Source organism: Notolepis coatsorum (genome assembly GCF_963971535.1).
Source record: "Notolepis coatsorum genome assembly, chromosome: 14".
Lineage (NCBI taxonomy): Eukaryota > Metazoa > Chordata > Actinopteri > Aulopiformes > Paralepididae > Notolepis > Notolepis coatsorum.
The window spans coordinates 32,877,656-32,897,935 of record NC_140178.1 but is presented as its reverse complement, the minus strand read 5'-3'; the positions used below and the strand labels follow the sequence as shown (position 1 = coordinate 32,897,935).

Sequence of the window (20,280 nt, the reverse complement as noted above, 5' to 3'; positions counted from 1 at the left end):
CCTCAAGCCAAGATTGCATGGGAATTATTTTGGGGGGGTGGGGCGCGTTACGGATTGGAGCTTTACGGAGCAAGGAAAGTGGAATCCCAGCCTCCTCCTAGTAGATTGAAATGGAGCATTAAAAATGGTCCCTCGCGGTGGATCAGTGGAAAAAGGGTGAAAGAGTCGGAGTCCTCTGGGCTTGTCTCCTCCACTGACCTAAAAAGACGACTACGCAAAATAATCAGGGCTACAGGGCTACATAGTTAACCCTTGATTGTTGCCAGGTATCACGACTTCCTGTCTTTAGTATCCTAATAATTCACTAATATCCTTTAAACATGTGTTTTAAATCTCGGGGAGCGCTGGGACACTGGAGTGTGGTGATAACTACATACAGTTACGGACATGTTTCATGCTTAAAAGGGAAATTAAAGCCGCCACGCAGGTTTCCAAAAGTGGTTAATTTGTCCGTTGGAAGCAGAGACCGCAGGACGGGCGTGTCTTGTTAGAGGAGAGAAAACAGGCGTGTCTACATCAAAAGGAAGAAGGAACGGTTGGGTCATAAATGAATACATGGACGTTGACATACCGTGGTGTTGCATCGCAGGAAGCTCACACCTTCAGTAGGATGTGATGACTGTGGAGACCATGGAGTCTCAAGGATGTCCCAACATGCATTATTAATAACACTAATGGGGGTTGACACACACACACACGCACGCACGCACACACACACACACACACACACACACACACACACACACACACACGTGTGCACATGCATGCATGCACGCACACACATACACGTACACACACATCCTTACCACCATCCTAACACCCTAAAGCACTAACTGGTGGCTACTACTATCACACCCCTCTATCTGCTCTGATCAGAGAGCTGACTAACTGAAGCCAATTAAAGGGATGGGCCTCTTTCCTGTCTCTCATTCACTAGCATCAGCAGTCACACACATACACACACACACACACACACACACACACACACACACACACACACACACACACACGCACACACACAGACACACACACATGAACACGCACACATTATATACACACACACACACACACACACACACACACACACACACACACACACACACACACACACACACACACACACACACACACACACACACACACACACACACACACACACACACACACACATTTAGAATATTTTATTTATGTCCACATAAAAACAAGGTTTAAAGGACACAAATATTAACAGTGCACTTGTACATTGTGGATTATTACACACACACACACACACACACACACACACACACACACACACACACACACACACACACACACACACACACACACACACACACACACACACACACCTACACACACACACACCTACACACACACACACACACACACACACACACACACACACACACACACACACACACACACACACACACACACACACACACACACACACACACACACACACACACACACACACACACACACACACACACACACTCACTCACTTTTACTCACTGTACTTAGTAGGGATGGGCGTGAGTAATTGATTAATTGATTACTTGCAGCTATGAGAAAAATCTATCTTAAATTATTAATAATTTAAAAAGATTAAAAAAAATATATATATATATTTTCTTGTTTTTTTCCCCTTTATGAGTAATACACGATCAATGCGATCAATCGATCTGGATTTTTCTTTAAAATGCCCATCCCTAGTACTTAGATTGTACTTGTATATTGTATTGTATATTGTATATTCCTCTTTTACTTACTTTTTTACTTAAATTTCTTTACTGTATGAAGCACACTCTTAGGGGCTCATACAGAACCAAGCATTTAACCGTAAAGTACATGTATTTTATTGTGAAAAATAATAAACAAACTTGAAACTTGAACTTGAACACACACACACACACGCACGCACGCACGCACGCACGCACGCACGCACGCACGCACGCACGCACGCATGCACGCATGCACGCACACACACACACAATCACACACACACACACACACCCACACACGCACACACACACACACAACCACACACACACACACACAAATGCACGGGCGCGCACACACACGCACACACAGGTAACAGCAGGTTACCTAGACCTGTTTTCCCAGTCTAAAGTGCCAGCCCTCGCACAAGGTGACCGCTCTCATGTTCTCCTCTATGGGAGAGAGTCACACGAGGAGGAGGAAGATGGGATCGGATTCGGGGGGAAACACTTTATTTCCCTTTGTGGTCGAGCTGAGCCGCGTTAGCCCAGCTAGCGCTCTCTCCTTCCCCCCCCCTTCTCCCTGCCCCTCCTGTCTCAAACACACAGAGCATGCACGCGCGCGCACACACACACACACACACACACACACACACACACACACACACACACACACACACACACACACACACACACACACGCACACACACACACACACACACACACACACAGTCACACACACGTCACACACACATATGCATAATTCATCAGGCTTCCAATTATATCTGAAAATAATTCTATATGAGCATGCAATATTAATAGATTACTTTGTGCCCCTAAGAACTGTCAGCATGAGAATAACCCCCGTTTGAGGTAATCTCTTCCCAAGGCAATGTGTTTTTCCAAAGCGCTCCCGCCACAAACATTCCTGGAGAGCCAGTGTGTTGGAAGTAGAGGACTACATCTGAAGCCCAGCGAGGCTATTAATCAGCAGCGTCTCTGCCTCATTCTGTCCAGCATCCATCTCCAGAACACAGTCTGACAGATCATAGCAGTGTACTGTCCTCTAAACAAGCAGCGGTTATGAAAGTGCGGCTTCGGGATCAACGCCTGGGTCTTGCCAAGATTAAAATGGGCCCCCTAAATTATCTCTGAATGTATGTGTGTATACTTTTAATTAATCCCCTTGGGGAAATTCATCCTCTGCATTTGACCCATCCTACCTACTCTCTAAAAACTGATTGTCATCTGTTCACTGTGATCAGCTAATTCTATTCAACCAAAACTGTGTAAAATGCAATTCATAAATGGTTCAAATTCATTGAATTCAGCTCATTTCGATTTCAAAACCACATAGTCTTTTTTTATTATGTATAGGTTACTAATAATTATTTAATCAATATTAATTAACCCCAATCCCAGTTTTTACAGTGTATTTAGGAGCAGTGGAAGCCACACAGTGCGGAGACCCAGGAACCAACTCAAATTGGAATACCAGTACCTTTGTTCAAGGGCAAGGAAACTATAAAAGAAGGAAGGGTCATCACGTCACTGTGTAGCGAGTGGACATGCGTTGGTGCCAAGCTCGGAAACGTTCAGTTCGGGCGGCATTGCGTTGAATGGATCAGCCGTCTTCCTCGTTTATGACGTAATTTAAAACAGATTATTACCTCGGATGTCAGAATAATCTGCAATCTGTTGCATTGTTAACGAGCTAACGTTTGATATATTGGTTGATGTATATTTCCGCTGCTTGTATGTTTACTGGTATATTTCTATTTCAATACAGGCTTCAATAGAACTGCCACCAAAGTCTGGCACCAAGCAGAGCATAGAACGCTGGTATTCTGACGTGATGACGCTTCCTTCTTATAGTTTCCTTGGTCAAGGGCAATGGCAGGATATTCCTAGCAATATGCTGGGTATCATATGACGCCAAATCACCCTCATGTTGAATAAAACACTGTGGGGCTACTAGTTTTTCAGTCTAAAAGCAGGATACATTTAGTCCATATCAGCCTACGGAATATTCTAGCGAGTCAGTTTTGGATCATTAGTATATCCATTCTGAAAATGTGGCTCGCCTGGTGAAATGTTTGAAAACCACAGCTCTCACGCCGTTAGACGTATAATAACAAACAAGCCTGTGATCTTCCTGAACCAGCCTGATTACTTTTGAACATAGGCCAGTTAGTTATTGTGCAGGGGTGCATCACAGCCCGTCAATTTGTGTGTATGATTTAGATCTAAGCACTTCACTCAGTGTGGCGCAAATGCACAGAGATCAATATGGTAATGAGCAGAGCAACAAGAGCACCTTTCTTGTCCAAGAACACAAATCAGTAAGAGGCAGAGCCCAGTGGATCAATGTGTCCCGCCCTTCTAATGAATGCGCACTAAACACGATTAATGTCATTAGACTCACTGCCTCTGACTCTCTCTCTCTCTCTCTCTCTCCCTCTCTCTCTCTCTCTCTCTCTCTCTCTCTCTCTCTCTCTCTCTCTCTCTCTCTCTCTCTCTCTCTCTCTCTCTCTCTCTCTCTCTCCTGCATACTCTATTTACCTCCTCACATTCCTTATTATCCCTTTTCTTCCAATCTGTCCCCTATCTCCTTACTGTACCTCCCCTCTCCTCTCATCTTCTCCTCTCATCTCTCCTCTCCTCCCCTCCCCTCCCCTCCTCTCATCTCTCCTCTCATCTGCTCTCCTTCACTCCTCCTCTCCTCTCCTCTGCTCTCTTCACCTTTCATCTCCTCCTCTCCTCTGCTCTCTTCCCCTCTCATCTCCTCCCCTCCTCTCATCTGCTCTCCTTCACTCCTCCTCTCCTCTCCTCTGCTCTCTTCCCCTCTCATATCCTCCCCTCCTCTCATCTCTCCTCTCCTCTACTCCTCTCTCCCCCTCTCTTCCCTTCTCATCTCCTCCCCTCCTCTCATCTGCTCTCCTTCACTCCTCCCCTCCTCTCCTCTGCTCTCCTCTCCTCTCCTCCTCTCTCCCCTCTCCTCTCCTCTACTCCTCTCTCCCCCTCTCCTCTCCTCTCCTCTCCTCTCCCCTCCCTTCCACTCCTCTCCTCTCCTCTCCTCTCCTCTCCTCTCCTCTCCTCTCCTCTCCTCTCCTCTCCTCTCCTCTCCTCTCCTCTCCTCTCCTCTCTTCTCTTCTCTTCTCCACTCCTCTCTTCTCATCTCCTCTCCCCAGGCGAGACCTACTCGGAGAACTACAGTCACACAGAGGTTTGTCAGACGTGCACCATGTGCAGAGGCCTGATGCGGATGCAGACGCCGTGCACCGACTCCAACGACGCCATCTGCGTCTGCGACTATGGCTTCTTCCTTGGCGTGATATCCGGCCACTGTGAGCCCTGCACGGTGTGCCCGGCGGGCAAGGGCGTGTTGGCACACTGCGAGCACAACCACGACACGCTGTGCGAGGAGTGTGTGGATGACACTTACTCAGACCGGGAGAGCTCCCTGGACCCCTGTCTGCCCTGCACCATCTGTGACGAGGGCATTGAGATACAGCTGGCTGAGTGCACGCCCGTCAGTGACTCTGCCTGCCATAGTAAGTCTAGCCTATCCCACACACATGGTCATATAAGAGAAGACCAGACCAGACCACACACACACACACACACACACACACACACACACAGTATTGCACAGTCTGGGAGCTTATGTTAACCCCTGCCCTCGGGTACTTCCAGGGCTGTACTGGATACATGATATGTCTCTATCACAATATTTTCTTTCCCATGTGACTTGAGCAGGTCAATAAGGGTGACATCCACATGTGTCAGAGGTCAGCGCAGGTCAGACTGTCAAATGGCAGGAAGCAGAGCGTGAAAGGTCAAGGAGTGTTCCGGATTGTCAACACAGACACACTGAATAACCGTCTCTTGCTGTAAGCAGAGGGCGGACATGTCCTCCAGAGGTGATGTGTCCAGTGGAGTGAGGGGCCATGATGCCACAGCTGAGCAGCTCATACCCAGGAAGCTGTAGCTACACCTGGGGTGGACAGGGTGTGAAGTCAGGGGAAGGTAGACTCTCTGGTGATGTAATGCAACTTCCAAGATACATTTCTCCGTCCACAGCATTGCACTGAATGTTACAGTAGGTACCATCAGTGGTAGGTACCATCAGTGGGGGGGGGTCAGGACAATTCTAAAAGAAACATTAGGTAATTTTATTTCTATATTAAGTGATTAACCTCATCAATCATCATTAATATAATATTTTATTTACAATGTATAATAAAACTAACTATTTTCTTGTTTTTGGCTAAAAACAAGAAACTTAAATGGTTTGGTCCTGCTCCCAAACCAGGCATGAACGGTACTTTGCGAGTGAGGAGTGCAGTGGAGCATAGTGTCTCGCCAGCTTCCAAAAAACAAACAAAGAGAGAAAAGAAAGGGCAGGAGAGGAGAGGAGAGGAGAGGAGAGGAGAGGAGAGGAGAGGAGAGGAGAGGAGAGGAGAGGAGAGGAGAGGAGAGGAGAGGGGAGGGGAGGGCAGATGAGAGCAGAGGAGATGATAGGATGGGGAGGAAGGGAGAACAGAGGAGATAAGATGAGAGGAAGGGCGAGCAGATGAGAGCAGAGGAGAGGAGAGCAGAGGAGAGGAGATGAGAGGAGAAGAGCAGAAGAGAGGAGAGCAGAGGAGAGGAGATCAGAGAATAGGAGAAGAGAGGAGAAGACAGGAGAAGAGAGGAGACAAGATGAGAGGAAAGGAAAGGAGAGGAAAGGAGACAAGACAAGAGAGGAAAGAAGAGAAGAGGAGAGGAGAGCAGAGGAGAGGAGAGGAGAGAAAGGGAGAGGAGAGGAGAGGAGAAGAGAGAGCAGAGGAGAAGAGAGCAAAGGAGAGGAGAGGAGAGAGAGCAGATGAGAAGAGAGCAGAGGAGAGGAGAGGATGGGAGACAAGACAAGACGAGAAGAAAGGAAAGGAGATGAGAGAAGAGAAGAGAAGAGAAGAGAAGAGAAGAGAAGAGAAGAGAAGAGAAGAGAAGAGAAGAGAAGAGAAGAGAAGAGAAGAGAAGAGAAGAGAAGAGAAGAGAAGAGAAGAGGAGAGGAGAGGAGATGAGAGGAGAGGAGAGGAGAGGAGAGGAGCGGAGTGGAGAAGAGAAGAGAGAGCAGAGGAGAAGAGAGCAGAGGAGAGGAGAGAGCAGAGGAGAGTAGAGGAGAGCAGAGGAGAGGAGAAGAGAGGAGAGGAGAGGAGAGGCATCAACTGAAACAGCCTGCAGAGGTAGTTATTTAAAGCTCTGAAGGGGTCGATTCTGTTCTGGGGGTGCGGTTACAATTGCGCAGGGTTGGGGTGGCCCATGATGGTGGGGCCCAATTTGTTATTATCATGGGGTCTAAAATCCCTGGCGGCACCTCTGGGTACTGTAGAGTAGAACATCTTGAGGAACACAAAACCATGTGTAAAAAAACAACAAAACAACATGAAAACACCTTTTGTTAACCACTTTGTTCGGAGTACAAATAAATGCCAGAGCATCAAGAAAGTTCAAAGACAAAAGTATTAGCTTAACCAAAGCCTGATACTAACATAATAATTATAACTACCTACCTCTAATATAGTCTGCCCAAATAACTCTGTATGATGTACAATAATGGTGTATATACCATATATATACATTTATATATATATTTATCTGTCTGAATAATGAATATACCTGCATATAATCATTTCTATATACCTATCTATACACATGCATATAACCCATATAACTCTGTATGATAGCATGTACAATAATGCTGTATGCTGATATATACATAGTATATATGCAGTTGAATCACCTATACATTGTATATTACTATTGTGCTTTACTATTACATTTGCACTCTGGTTGGATAACGTTTATTCGTTGTACTGTACAATGACAATACATTTTAATTAGTGATGTCCGCCGATTAAAAGAATTTATCAAATTAATTACAGGATTTGTAATTAATTAATCTAATTAACACTTTGAGCTCCACTCACGGCTAATCTCGGGTTTACGATAGTTACGTTGAAAGCCACGTCACGGCTTTTCTCTGAATTTTTTATATATATTTTTTTAGCGATCTGAAATCATATTGCATCACCCGAGCCTACCGTTGGAAATCCAGGGGCCACCGGCGATCAGATGTGAAAAAAGCGCCCCCTATCGTCTCCCAGATGGTAAATCACCCTTTTGGAATGGACTCAATGAAAATGGATGGGGAAAAAAATATTCCAGTCCACATTTTCCAGTCCACTGATGCAGCCGGAGTTACCAGAGTTCATTCTGGAGCCTCTGAGCCCCGCGGATCATGAGTTCTATTGTATACACGTTAGATCTATACACTTATCGATTTTTTCGAATGGTGATCAGGAATTGGAATATACCATTTGGATACCATCTGATGTCAGGTAAGGAATCTATGTTATCAGTGTTAGGATAATCAGACTCGTTTTCACAGAGATATAAGGTTTTTTGTGATATGTGCTCTAGCTGTTTCACTGTAAAATCCATGAGGAAATGAAAGCAGCTATTATCAGCGCGCGGCTCGAACGTGCGTGCGTTCACATATACTATTGATCATCTAGCGTTTATTTGAAAACGATTCATAAATAGGCAGACAAATATCAATGTTCTGGAATATTCCAGTAAAAGGCGATTATCATAGAATAGGTTGTTTTTCACCTGAAAACGGGTGCTTTTCAAAATGCTCTCAAACGGAAATGAAGCGATAAAAAACCAATCTGCCTTGACAACACTGACTGGAAAATGATTCTTTGATAAGCGACGGGCAGATTAGACACATAGCCATAATTTAAAACATAGATTAGGCGATATTAACGTTAACATTGACGCCGATGGTGGCATTCAAGGGACTAAATGTGAATTAACCCACGGCACTCAAAGTGTTAATCGCATTTTAATCGCATAACCATTTTATGCCTGATATTCTATATTCTATAATCATATTTCAAATTGCATGTGTCCGGATGGCAGAATTCAGTACTGTATCTACAAAACCTTCTGTTTAATCATCTTCCATCTATTAATTTGCTTAGATTTTTCAGGTCTGGTCAATTTGAGCATAGTGTTATTCACAGTCAAAGATAAAAAATAATTGAATTGATATTCTCATTTGGTTCATTACAATTTACTCAAGCCTAGTAACAGACACAGTATTTCTGACACTGGGAATACATTCCCTGAGATCCATAGATGTCCCTAGAATCAGATACCAAGAACATGCAAATGGACCATATAAAAAAAAGGCTGTAAATGTGTATTTTACGTTCTTATGGAATGAATGAGATAACATTTTTTATTTATTTTTTTTTAATTAATTTTGAGTTAATTGCTGTGTAATTAATTAATCTAATTAACGCGATAAACTGACAGCCCTAATTTTTATCTAATCCAATCTAAACTAATCTAATATTGGTATGGAATATTGGCAGTGGAATTCGGTGCAGTATTCGCTTCCTTTTGGAGCGTTAGGGTCTGAAGAGAGACGTCTGGATGTGCCACGTTGCAAACGGACCTCTGCAGAAACACCTGTTTCACTGCAGTGGACACACTAGTAGCAGATGCCGGGTTATAAATGAATCTCTCTCCGCTAATGTGCCGTCACATTTAAGCACGAGCTGGCTGTTGGACGTGTTGGAGAAACATATCCGGGGAAGATGAAGCCAGAAAGAGACGGCAGAGGTGGAGAAGCACTGATAACAGGTCACACTGCCCCTCCATAGAGGTCACACACAGCCTCACCACTGATAACAGGTCACACTGCCCCTCCATAGGTCACACACAGCCTCACCACTGATAACAGGTCACACTGCCCCTCCATAGGTCACACACAGCCTCACCACTGATAACAGGTCACACTGCCCCTCCATAGGTCACACACAGCCTCACCACTGATAACAGGTCACACTGCCCCTCCATAGGTCACACACAGCCTCACCACTGATAACAGGTCACACTGCCCATCCATAGGTCACACACAGCCTCACCACTGATAACAGGTCACACTGCCCCTCCATAGGTCACACACAGCCTCACCACTGATAACAGGTCACACTGCCCCTCCATAGGTCACACACAGCCTCACCACTGATAACAGGTCACACTGCCCCTCCATAGGTCACACACAGCCTCACCACTGATAACAGGTCACACTGCCCCTCCATAGGTCACACACAGCCTCACCACTGATAACAGGTCACACTGCCCCTCCATAGGTCACACACAGCCTCACCACTGATAACAGGTCACACTGCCCCTCCATAGGTCACACACAGCCTCACCACTGATAACAGGTCACACTGCCCATCCATAGGTCACACACAGCCTCACCACTGATAACAGGTCACACTGCCCATCCATAGGTCACACACAGCCTCACCAGCTGCTGCCCTGCTGCGCCTCATCATCAGCCTGGGACGTCTGTTCAGGGAGGGAGATTATACAGAGAGAGAGAGAGAGAGAGAGAGAGAGAGAGAGAGATAGAGAGATAGAGAGAGAGAGAGAGAGAGAGAGAGAGAGAGAGAAGGAAGGAGGCAGAGAGACAGACAGACAGAGAGAGAGAGAGAAGGAAGGCAGGAGGCAGAGAGCGAGAGAGAGTCTTAATCCCATAAACAGTTAATTACAGATGATAAAAAGGTCAGCTGGGAGAGAGAACCACAGGTCGCACGAGAGTACAGTCACGGGGGTCTCAGAGATCGAGTCAAAGTGCACCATACAGCCACCCCCTTTCAACCGCCAACGAACAGCCGGAATAGCGATTCCAGAGCTATTTGATGTAAATGCTGTTTGATGTTGTACAGTATAGGGTACAAACACGGCCTTGTGCCGGACCATTAGCGACCAGTGTCGACCACCCATGGAGCCGCTCTAACCTCCGACCTCACCCTCTCTTCCTCACTGGCGTCTGGCATAGCGTGCGATGTAGATGCAGCAGTGGCAGTGTTAGCGGAGATGGCACGCGCATGTGAGTGACCTTGTGGCACGTTGGAGGGGGACGGTGTTTGAAAGGAGACCCCTGTCACCCACCCAGCAGTGAGTCTGTGGTTAGTGGGTGGAGTTACATGCGACGGCCGTTGGCATTCTTGGCGACCTGACTCCCATGGTGGTCCGTATTGACACGTTTACTGCAGTGAACGGGAAACACTTTCTCTAGGATCTAGATCTTTGTTTGTATAATGTGTTGTGTGCATGTATCTTATCCATTTATTTTCTTTAATGATGTTTTTATTGGCATTACATTTTTTTAAAACATATATAGGCTAACAGTTAAAAAACAACACAAAAGAAGACATTGAAAGGAAAAGAAAAGCTTTGGCTTGAGGGGTTTTTAAGTCTCCATGGTTCAACAATCCCATTATTCTTTTAGAAAAGATTCTATATTCCTTCCTGTGGTTGATTTCAAGGATGTGTCAAATTTAGGACACAATTGAAGTCTCCCCCGATAATTTAATAATGTGAGGTAAAATGAGGGATTAGAGGCCATAATGATGAGAAAAATGTATCGTCATCGAAATTGGGAGCATATACACAAACTAAAATAAGGTGAACATAGTATAGCTTTAAACTCTGTCCCTCTGATTCTTCTATTTCCCCCTAATTTAAGCCGTTTATGAGCATTTTGGCCAAGTCTGCGTGGAATTCCCCAGGTATATGGACTATTTAAGAGTCCATAGCCAGAGTTTGCAGAAGATTAACAACAACAAGCGAGCTACGCAGCAGAGGTAACTTCCAAGCTCAACTACAGTGTAACATCAGACTAGCAGTAACTCCCTTTGCGCATTGGCAGAGGTCAGTGAAACTGAAAGTGCCAGGCTGTAGTTTACTCAAAAGTTTACAAGATTTTTTTCATCATCAATATTAGCATGGTGTTATTCACTGTCAAAAAAAAGATTTACCTAAATAAAATAAAATCTAATTCTCATTTCGTTCATTACAATTTACTCAAGCATAGTAACATACACACTATTTCTGACACTGGGAATACATTCCCTGGGGTCCATTTATGTCCCTAGATACCAAGAACATGCAAATGTCCCTTGTAGAAGTAGAGCAATCTTCCATTTACTTAGGTATGTACTTTTAGGCGGATTTTCTGAAAATATGGCTAGGGCTTAAGAGGTTAGTAGCAGAGTGTATACTAGTGAAAGACAGTACAAAGGTTAATAGTTATTTTTTTTTTTTTACTTTTTTTCATTTGAGATATTGAGTGCATAATAGTAAAATATCTTCATTTCAGATATTGATTGTGTTTCAGTATTTCCGTAGAGGCTAGTAAAGTTAGTAGTGCAACCGGGAGATGATTGGTCTAGGTCGGTCTCTTTTTGGGGCTTTGGTGCTAAATTCTCAGCCCCCAAAATCTCCGGAATAATTTCCTCCATAGATTTAGTGGGACTAGTTCCTTCTGCTCCTTCTGGGATGCTGATAAACCTCAAGTTCTGCTTTCAAGATGAAAGCATTTATCCTTTAATCGCTTCAACTCTTTTGTTTTTCCCGCCGATTTGCTCCAATTGTCTAATACGATCAAGGGGCGCCTGTGAGACCGCATGCCATAACGCCTCGCTCCATTATCACCTGGATTTGGTCGTGGTGGATTTTTCTTATTTCCTCTCCAATTCCTTGGCGCAGGCCTTCAAAACCTGTTGTTGTTTCTGAGCGTATGGCCTCAATTTCTTGTCTTAGCTCCGTGCGAAGGATATAAATTCCCACCCTGAGGTCTTTCATGATAGCCTCACCGGTGAGTTTGCGTTCCTCCCAGAGAGATTCCATTGGCCTTTCGCCATCTTGTTTCACTCACTATCTTGGCCCTTGTTTGCTCTTATTATTCCCCGTTTTGTTTCTTTCTGGCTGCCAGAGCTCTGTGCCCTAGGTTAAGTAGATGATGAGTTTTAAACTATTTTACATCAAAATAATTTAACTATAGTAGTAGTTGGAATGTGCAAAGAAACAGAAGCCGCCCGACACTGTCTCTCTACTCCATACCAGGGCAGAAGTCTGAATCATGTTATTCATTTCTAACGTGGTTACACACACGTGTGTGTGTCTGTGTTTATTTGTGGTGCATGCTCATAACGATAGGTTATGTAGATATTGTATTGGCTGAGCGTCCCGCTCTGAGCCTTATGAGATACCCCTTATCTCCTATGATACCTACTGTATCCCCAACGAACAACTACATGCACCCACACCTGTATGGGGCCCCGCCCCTATGGAGGCGTAGCCCATATAACCATGACTCTGGTCACCAAACACCCTTCCTCGCCAAATCCCGTTCCAGGAAAAGATCCCTCAAGAGGGAACTCAGGGCCGTGCAGAGCGGGACGCTCAGCCAATACTAATATAACTAGGTTATCTACATAACCTATCATTATATATCGTATTTGCTTATCGCGTCCCGCTCTGAGCCTTATGAGATATGGGGAAGAGCGGACGCGAGACCCGACAGATGTACCCCCTGAGGACCCGTAAGCCCACATCAAGGGGTGCGGGGAGCCCTGTCACCCCATCCTTCCTAATGAAGGGGGGGCGCAGTCAACTCCACCTGAATGCGAACAAGAGGGAACCAGAACCCCTTGAACACACCGTACAGGCGGAACCACGTGTGACTCAACACACTGTGGCCCATACCCATACACTCCTGCTACCTGACCAAGGACGGGAAGCAGGAAAGGCCACAGACCCCAGAACCGCCTGGGAGACAGAACCCCCGGTCATGTCCATGAGGTAAAACCTTACAAAGGGACCCGGGGAGGACCATGAAGCTGCAGCACAGATGTCCTCCACCGAGGCCCCACCCAGGAGAGCGGCAGAAGCAGCCACCCCACGAGTGGAGGGCGCCCTGACGCCCCCAGGGGGATCCTGCCCAGCCAACGTGTAGCAGAGGGTAATGCCCTCGCACAACCAATGGGACAGGCGCTGCTTCGACAGTGCCTTACCAGCACGAGCCCCACCGTAACAGACAAAAAGCTGGTCGGTAACCCTGAAGTCCTGAGTACGGCTGAGGTAAATCCCCAAAGCACGGACTGGACATGACAGGTGAAGGCCCGCATCTAACTCACTAGTGTGAGGAGGAGGACGAAACGCCTGAACCACAATATCTCGGGAGCGGAAGGAACTCCGGATATTCTTAGGCACTCTCTGCCTAGGTCGCAGAGTGGCACCGCAATCGGTCCGAAAAGACAGGCACCCTGGACGTACCGAGAGAGCACAGAGCTCACCTACGCGTTTAGCGGAAGTGACAGCCAGTAGGAACGCGGTCTTGAAGGACAGCTGTCCCAACGGCGCCTGCTCGAGCGGCTCAAACGGGGCCAAGGACAACCGACCGAGGACCAATTGAAGATCCCAAGTCGGAGCCAAGGAGCGTTGCACCGGCTTAACGCGTCGAGCGCCAAGCAGGAAACGCTTCACAAGAGGGTGGCTGAACAAGACATCCCCTTAAACCCCTCATGATAGGAGGATATAGCTGCTGCATATACCCTCACCGTCGAAGCCGACAGTCTATCAAGGAGAGACTGGAGGTAACTAAGGACAGCATCCAGGGGGCAGGAAACTGAGTCCTGGCCCCCCGCCTTACACCACACTTGGAACATACGTCATCTGCCCGCGTAAGCGCGACAGTGGAGGGAGCATGCGCATTCCAGATGGTAACACCATCAGGATCAAGAACCTGCGCCCCTCAACGTACCCGTCCCAACAACTGACCTAACAGATGTATGGGGAAGAATCCCTGGCGGCACGGCATCGGTCCCAGACCTGTCTGGCCATGCCCAGACGTAATCCTCACCCGTCAGGATGAGGACCGCCCCGCGACAGTAAACCTGCACCCACATTCTCCCTGCCGGGGATGTGGGGAGCCCTCAGGCCGCGCAGATGGAGGACACCCATAGCCAGCCGCCCGCCGCCTGGTGCAGACAGGGGGAGCGTACTCCTCCCTGTCTGTCGATACACGACACTGACGTCGTATCGTCCATCCTGATCAACACCATTTGTGGACCAGAAGGACCGCTTTCAACACCAACACATTGAACGTAGCGCAGACCGGGCAGCATGGTTTGCCAGCTGCTCCCTACTGCGTTGGCCCGACGCGTCACCAGCGAGGGAGGCGTCGGTGAAAACGCGACGTGAGACAGCGCCGTAACCGTCCTAGGATGGAACCTCCCGAGCGTGTTGACAACACGCTCTGAGATGGATGCCCATAGCCCTCCAACCGTTGACTGGGAAGAGGAGTACTCTACATCCAGTCTACAGCAACCCCAGGCTGGTAGAGACCTGCCTGGTACGAGACCTGACGATCCACCTTGACCGCGAAGGACCAGAACGTCATCAGGGCAGAACACTCCGTAACCCCTGATGACGCAGAGGCCCCAGTGCGGCCTCCACGCACTTGGTGAAGATGCGGGGAGCCAGAGAAAACCGAACGGCAGCCTCTGGTACTCATACGCTAACCCTGCAAAGGAAGCGTAGGTAAGCCCTAGGATGGAAGATCGGAGATGCGCATACGCATCCTACAGGTCTATGGAGGAGAACCAGACCCCCACCTGACAGTGTTCAACAGGTAGGAGACGATCCAAAAAATGCTGAACCTTCCCATGGGACAGGTCCAGCCTGGGTCTTACACCCCTCCCTCCCGACTTCTCAGGCAGAGAACACCGGGAGGAGAACGCCACGACGATGGCTTGCTTCGTCCACAGAGATTGGATCTCATTGACCAGAGCTGTCACTGCTGGAGACCCTGACAATAGGGTCTGTACCAAACCTGAAAACGGGTGGGGTTGTGTAAACACAAGTCCCCGCCTCAGCGTTCTCTCCATCCACCTCGACATATGGTACTGCCGTAGTCATATGTGACGACACTCCCAACGCACCCGCCGTCACGTGGCGCAGGTCCGCCAGGAACTGTAGATAGTTGGCCCGGTCCCCCCGCTGTGCGTAGCCAACCCTGGAACCGTGCGAGCAGCGCGTTCCGTGTCGGAACATCTGACCCTGACACCACCCACGAGGCAATCGCACCCAAGGGGGAACCCCGACAGAAAGGGCCGGTCTGATACGGGGGGCTTCCGATGAAAAAAGCCCCCCCACTGAACACCCCTCCAGACATGCTGAGGAGTTGTTCTGCAGCCGGACATGCAAGGTGTAAGGCCCCCATGGGTTCCTACACACCGTAGCCCTGCAGTGATATTACTACCACCCCAAATCACGTGTGCCTGCGACCACTTGCCAATATTTCAGGAGTGGGAGGCACCAACATGATACCTGGCCTGGCGAAGGCGAGGCCGGGGAAGCCCGCACTGTGTGCCTCAAAAGGTTTCGAGCCCCCCTGCTGACAACACTTAAGTTGACAGACGTAACACCAGGCTCAACCAACACAGCTCAAGGTGTGGGAGCCGCTTGACAGCACAACATTCTCACGGACAGACCCAGGCTCAGCCATCAACTGGGTGTCAGCCCCTGTCCCCATGAGAAGCGAAAGGGGGGCCGCCCGCGCATCAACGAAGGCACGCGGCCCGCAGCCAAAGGAAACAATCAGAGCCCACTTTTTCCGCTGGTGTTGGGGAAGGGAGTGATCGGAGAGCGGGCTGCTCGCGGCAGGACGGTGATGGCTTGTTTGTTCAAGCCGAACCCATCCTACATGGCCGATCCCTCGGCCGCCAAGGCTGTCGGCCTTGTGGACACCTGTCGAATCAACGCCCAGGATACCTCCGGCGGGGGAAAACATGGCCGCCTGTCGAGGGCCTCGTCATCGCCGCTGACGAGGCCGTGCTCTCTCTTCTTCTGGCTGCGCGGTGTGAGGCGGTGTAGGGCCTAGGACAATACCGCCCGCGCTCCAGCAGAAGACCAAAATCCCCTGCGGAGAGGGGAACCCTGAGCGGTTATAGCTTGCGGCTGGGTCAAAGCTAATAACGTCAACAACCTCGCGCGATGTGTCGACGTCGGCTGGCCCTCAAGGCCCCGCCACTAGACACCATTTTTTTAATAGAAAAAAACAGCAATTCGAACACAGTTCTAATCGTTGCCAATTCCATACCGTGGCGGTACAAGCTTTAACAGCCCACCAGCCACTCGCCAGGCCGACCCACCCATGGCGTCGGCCGGGCGGGGCACTGTTTCAATATGTCAAAAACAAAGGACTGATGTTAACACGGAGCACCAGTGGTGGTTGCAAACAGCAACCTCCACTGTGGTGTGCACCATGAAAGGGTTAAATGAATAAAAGAACTAAACCACAAAATACTGTAGAATGAGCAAACCCATACACACAACGTTAAGGGGAGGCGGACCAGAGCGAACTAGTCCCGCCTTCATTCAAAATATTCACAACAGCACACCAGCCCTAGCTTAGCCCATTTACCAAAAAAGGTAAACAAAGCCCCCCCCGCACTACTCCCCCAGTATACCGATTGACCGTCAGTATGAATGGTTGAGAGGAGAGAAAACTGTAGCAAGACAGACCTTCTCATAGCAGAGTGACAGAACGAAACAATAGCCCACTACACAGGGTCGCCTCAGGGGGTGGGGGGCCTCGCGTTTAAATTCGCACAGGGCCTCACATTTCTCCCAGGCGGCCCTGCCCCTATACTACTACAGCCTAGCGTGAGGCGATGTGGGACCCAGATCAACAACCGCCTGCGCACAGACACGCAACATGTTTACCATGTCGGCTGGACCCATAGCCCCACTACCCGACGCCAATGTGGATAGGAACTAGCCAGCTGAGCCATAACCCGCCGTAAGTCCCATCCTGCAGTAATATAGCTCTACTGCTACACCGCCGAGCTCACGCATCGCCCCAGATGGGGACACCGTTCCATAGACCCCGCCGGAACACAAGGTAACATACCTGGCTAGGCTACCTAGCCACGGCCTACCCTGTTGTCAACCCATTTACCCGAAAAAAGGTAAATAGGACTCAGCAAAAAAAAACCACAACAGCTACCGACTGACCTTCATTGATGAACCGGGCAAGAGGAGGGAGAAGTGAAAACATCTCACGGCGGAGACATTAGAACAGCGTAGCAGTTAGCAGTAGTGTTAGCATGTGGCATTAGCGATAGCATGTAGCATAGCATTAGATGTTTAGTAGCACGCCCAAGACAGCTTGGAAACCGTTCCCTGCAGTGAACGTTCACCAAACCATCCTGCCCCCGGCACCAACACACAACATGGTTGTGTAACAAAACAAACCAGCATTACTCATACCCATGCCTGAAGACACAGGGCCTACCTGGGTACAAGCTGGCCCGACAGCCAATCTTGTACAGCTGAACCTCGATCTGCTGTCATCAGACGAGGAACATCAACATAGGCCCGTCGTGTCGCCGAAAACATGCGTCGAAGATGCCAGGGGCCAGCAACCTCCGGTAAGCTTTCAACATTATGACTCTGATCTTTTTCATCCTGCTAGTTACGTATGGTGCACGCAGCCAGTACGCTGGAACGAAAATAGAGGAAGGGTGTTTGGTGACCAGAGTCATGGTTATATGGGCTACGCCTCCATAGGGGCGGGGCCCCATACAGGTGTGGGTGCATGTAGTTGTTCGTTGGGGATACAGTAGGTATCATAGGAGATAAGGGGTATCTCATAAGGCTCAGAGCGGGACGCGATAAGCAAATACGATATATAACTAGCTGTATCAATCACTCAATACAATGACAGAGAGAGAGACATAGAGAGGGAAAGAAAGAGTTAGTTAGAACCTTTATTTAACAAGACAAGTTGATTAACACATTGACGACCGGCCCTAGCCATCTAATATGTGGCTGGAGGACCACGCTTTGTAAACAAACCGATGTACTTTTGGATAGCTATATATATACTTTATAGTATTGCTATCTGTCCATTCTCATTGTCACTTGAGTGCATAAACCGTGCCTTCATAATGGCTTAAAGAAAATAAAAATCCATCGGTTGGTTGTCATTTTATAGCGTCGTGAATATAAGCTTTATCGCAGTTTTCGTCTCGTATTTTTTCTGGAAAGCTATTTATAGGGCTAAAGGCTAGTCACGTTATATCGAACGGCATTTCTGTTGTATATTTACGAATGAAATAAAACAAACTGCTTAGCATCCGGACTATTACAGAGCATCTATGGATGAAATGGGGGCGGCGGGGGATGCCGATTAGTATTATTGATTAGCAATACAGTGTGCGTTCAAGTAGCCACATTCACTGATCGATCGCTTGCGTTTTACAACAATGTCCAATCCGGCTGTAATTTGGGGGAAGTGTGTCCTACCGTCAGCCCATGTGATCGCCGGCAGCATTTCCCCATTATTCATCGGCATCTGGTAGATCGATATGTCCATTGGCTGATCATAAATCCCATTATTCCAGGCTGAAATCTGCGCTTCGAATCGTGATCAAAGATGGAGGATGTTCGCTTGGGATCCAGGCTCATATGAAACGCCCATAGACAGTAAAAGAAATTGTTTTTCCCATTCGCCCTCAATGATACTGCAGTGGAGCGATGGCGCCCCTAAGAGGATCTGGCCGGTATTGCATGTCGCCGATTTCAAGGAGGCGGGTAAATCTGCAGAGTCGATCGGGGATCTTGATCCGTTTATTAATATGGAATAAAACAATAACAACTTGCCACGAGTTAACTCGCATGGCACCGAAACCCGAGTTAACTCGTGGTTGGGCGGCAAAGTGTTAAGAACACTTTCTTATTTACAGCAACGTCCTGAGGGAGTACCACCAAGAAACTATAAAACAAGGAAGGGACATCACATCACTGTGTAGTGTGTGAACGCACATAGGTGCCAAGTGTGGAAACGTTCAGTTCGGCCAACATTGAGTTGAATGGGAACACCATCTCCTCGTTTACAACCTGTCACTTAAACAAGTTATTACCTCGAATGTCAGAATCATCTGCAATGTGTTGCATTGTTAACTAGCTGACATTTGATATATTGGTTGATTTATATTTCCTCAAATAGCTTGTATATTTAGTCTGGCACCAAGCAGAGCATAGAACACTGGTATATTCTGACGTGATGACCCTCCCTTCTTTTATAGTTTCCTTGGGGGAGTATTTCCCGGGGGAGGGATGATTAGGTGGCCTTGATGTCCGAGGCCTGATCGGGCATTTGGCCAGGAACGTCGGGGAACCCCCTACTTGATAGGCGCCATTGGGTTCTTTAACGACCGAATCCAGACCTCGGTTTTAACGTCTCATCCATCGGACAGCACTCGTAATCGTACCGTGTCCCTGTCACTGTGACAAGGGCCTTGTTACTGCCAAGTCCAGTGGACAGAGTGCTCCCTGCTGGACAACAACACCACTTCCAGACAATGGCCTGACTGGGACTTGAACCGGCAATATTCTGATAATGAGCACACACACACACACACACACACGCACGCACGCACGCACGCACGCACGCACGCACGCACGCACGCACGCACGCACGCACGCACACACACACACACACACCACACACACACACACACACACACACACACACACACACACACACACACACACACACACACACACACACACACACACACACACACACAGAGAGAGACAGAAACAAAGAGACACACACATAGAGATAGATAGAGAC

At 48.0% G+C, this 20,280-nt stretch overlaps 1 protein-coding gene across 1 annotated transcript in view; it reads left to right on the top strand.

Moving 5' to 3' along the window:
* ngfra (nerve growth factor receptor a (TNFR superfamily, member 16)) overlaps window positions 1–20,280 on the top strand; it is a gene marked incomplete at both ends in the record, with an annotated part of 78,814 nt that overhangs the window by 15,336 nt on the left and 43,198 nt on the right. The window contains one exon of the mRNA XM_084329072.1: window positions 4,913–5,275. Coding sequence (XP_084185198.1) covers window positions 4,913–5,275 — 363 coding nt within the window. The remainder of the gene's footprint in view (window positions 1–4,912; window positions 5,276–20,280) is intronic.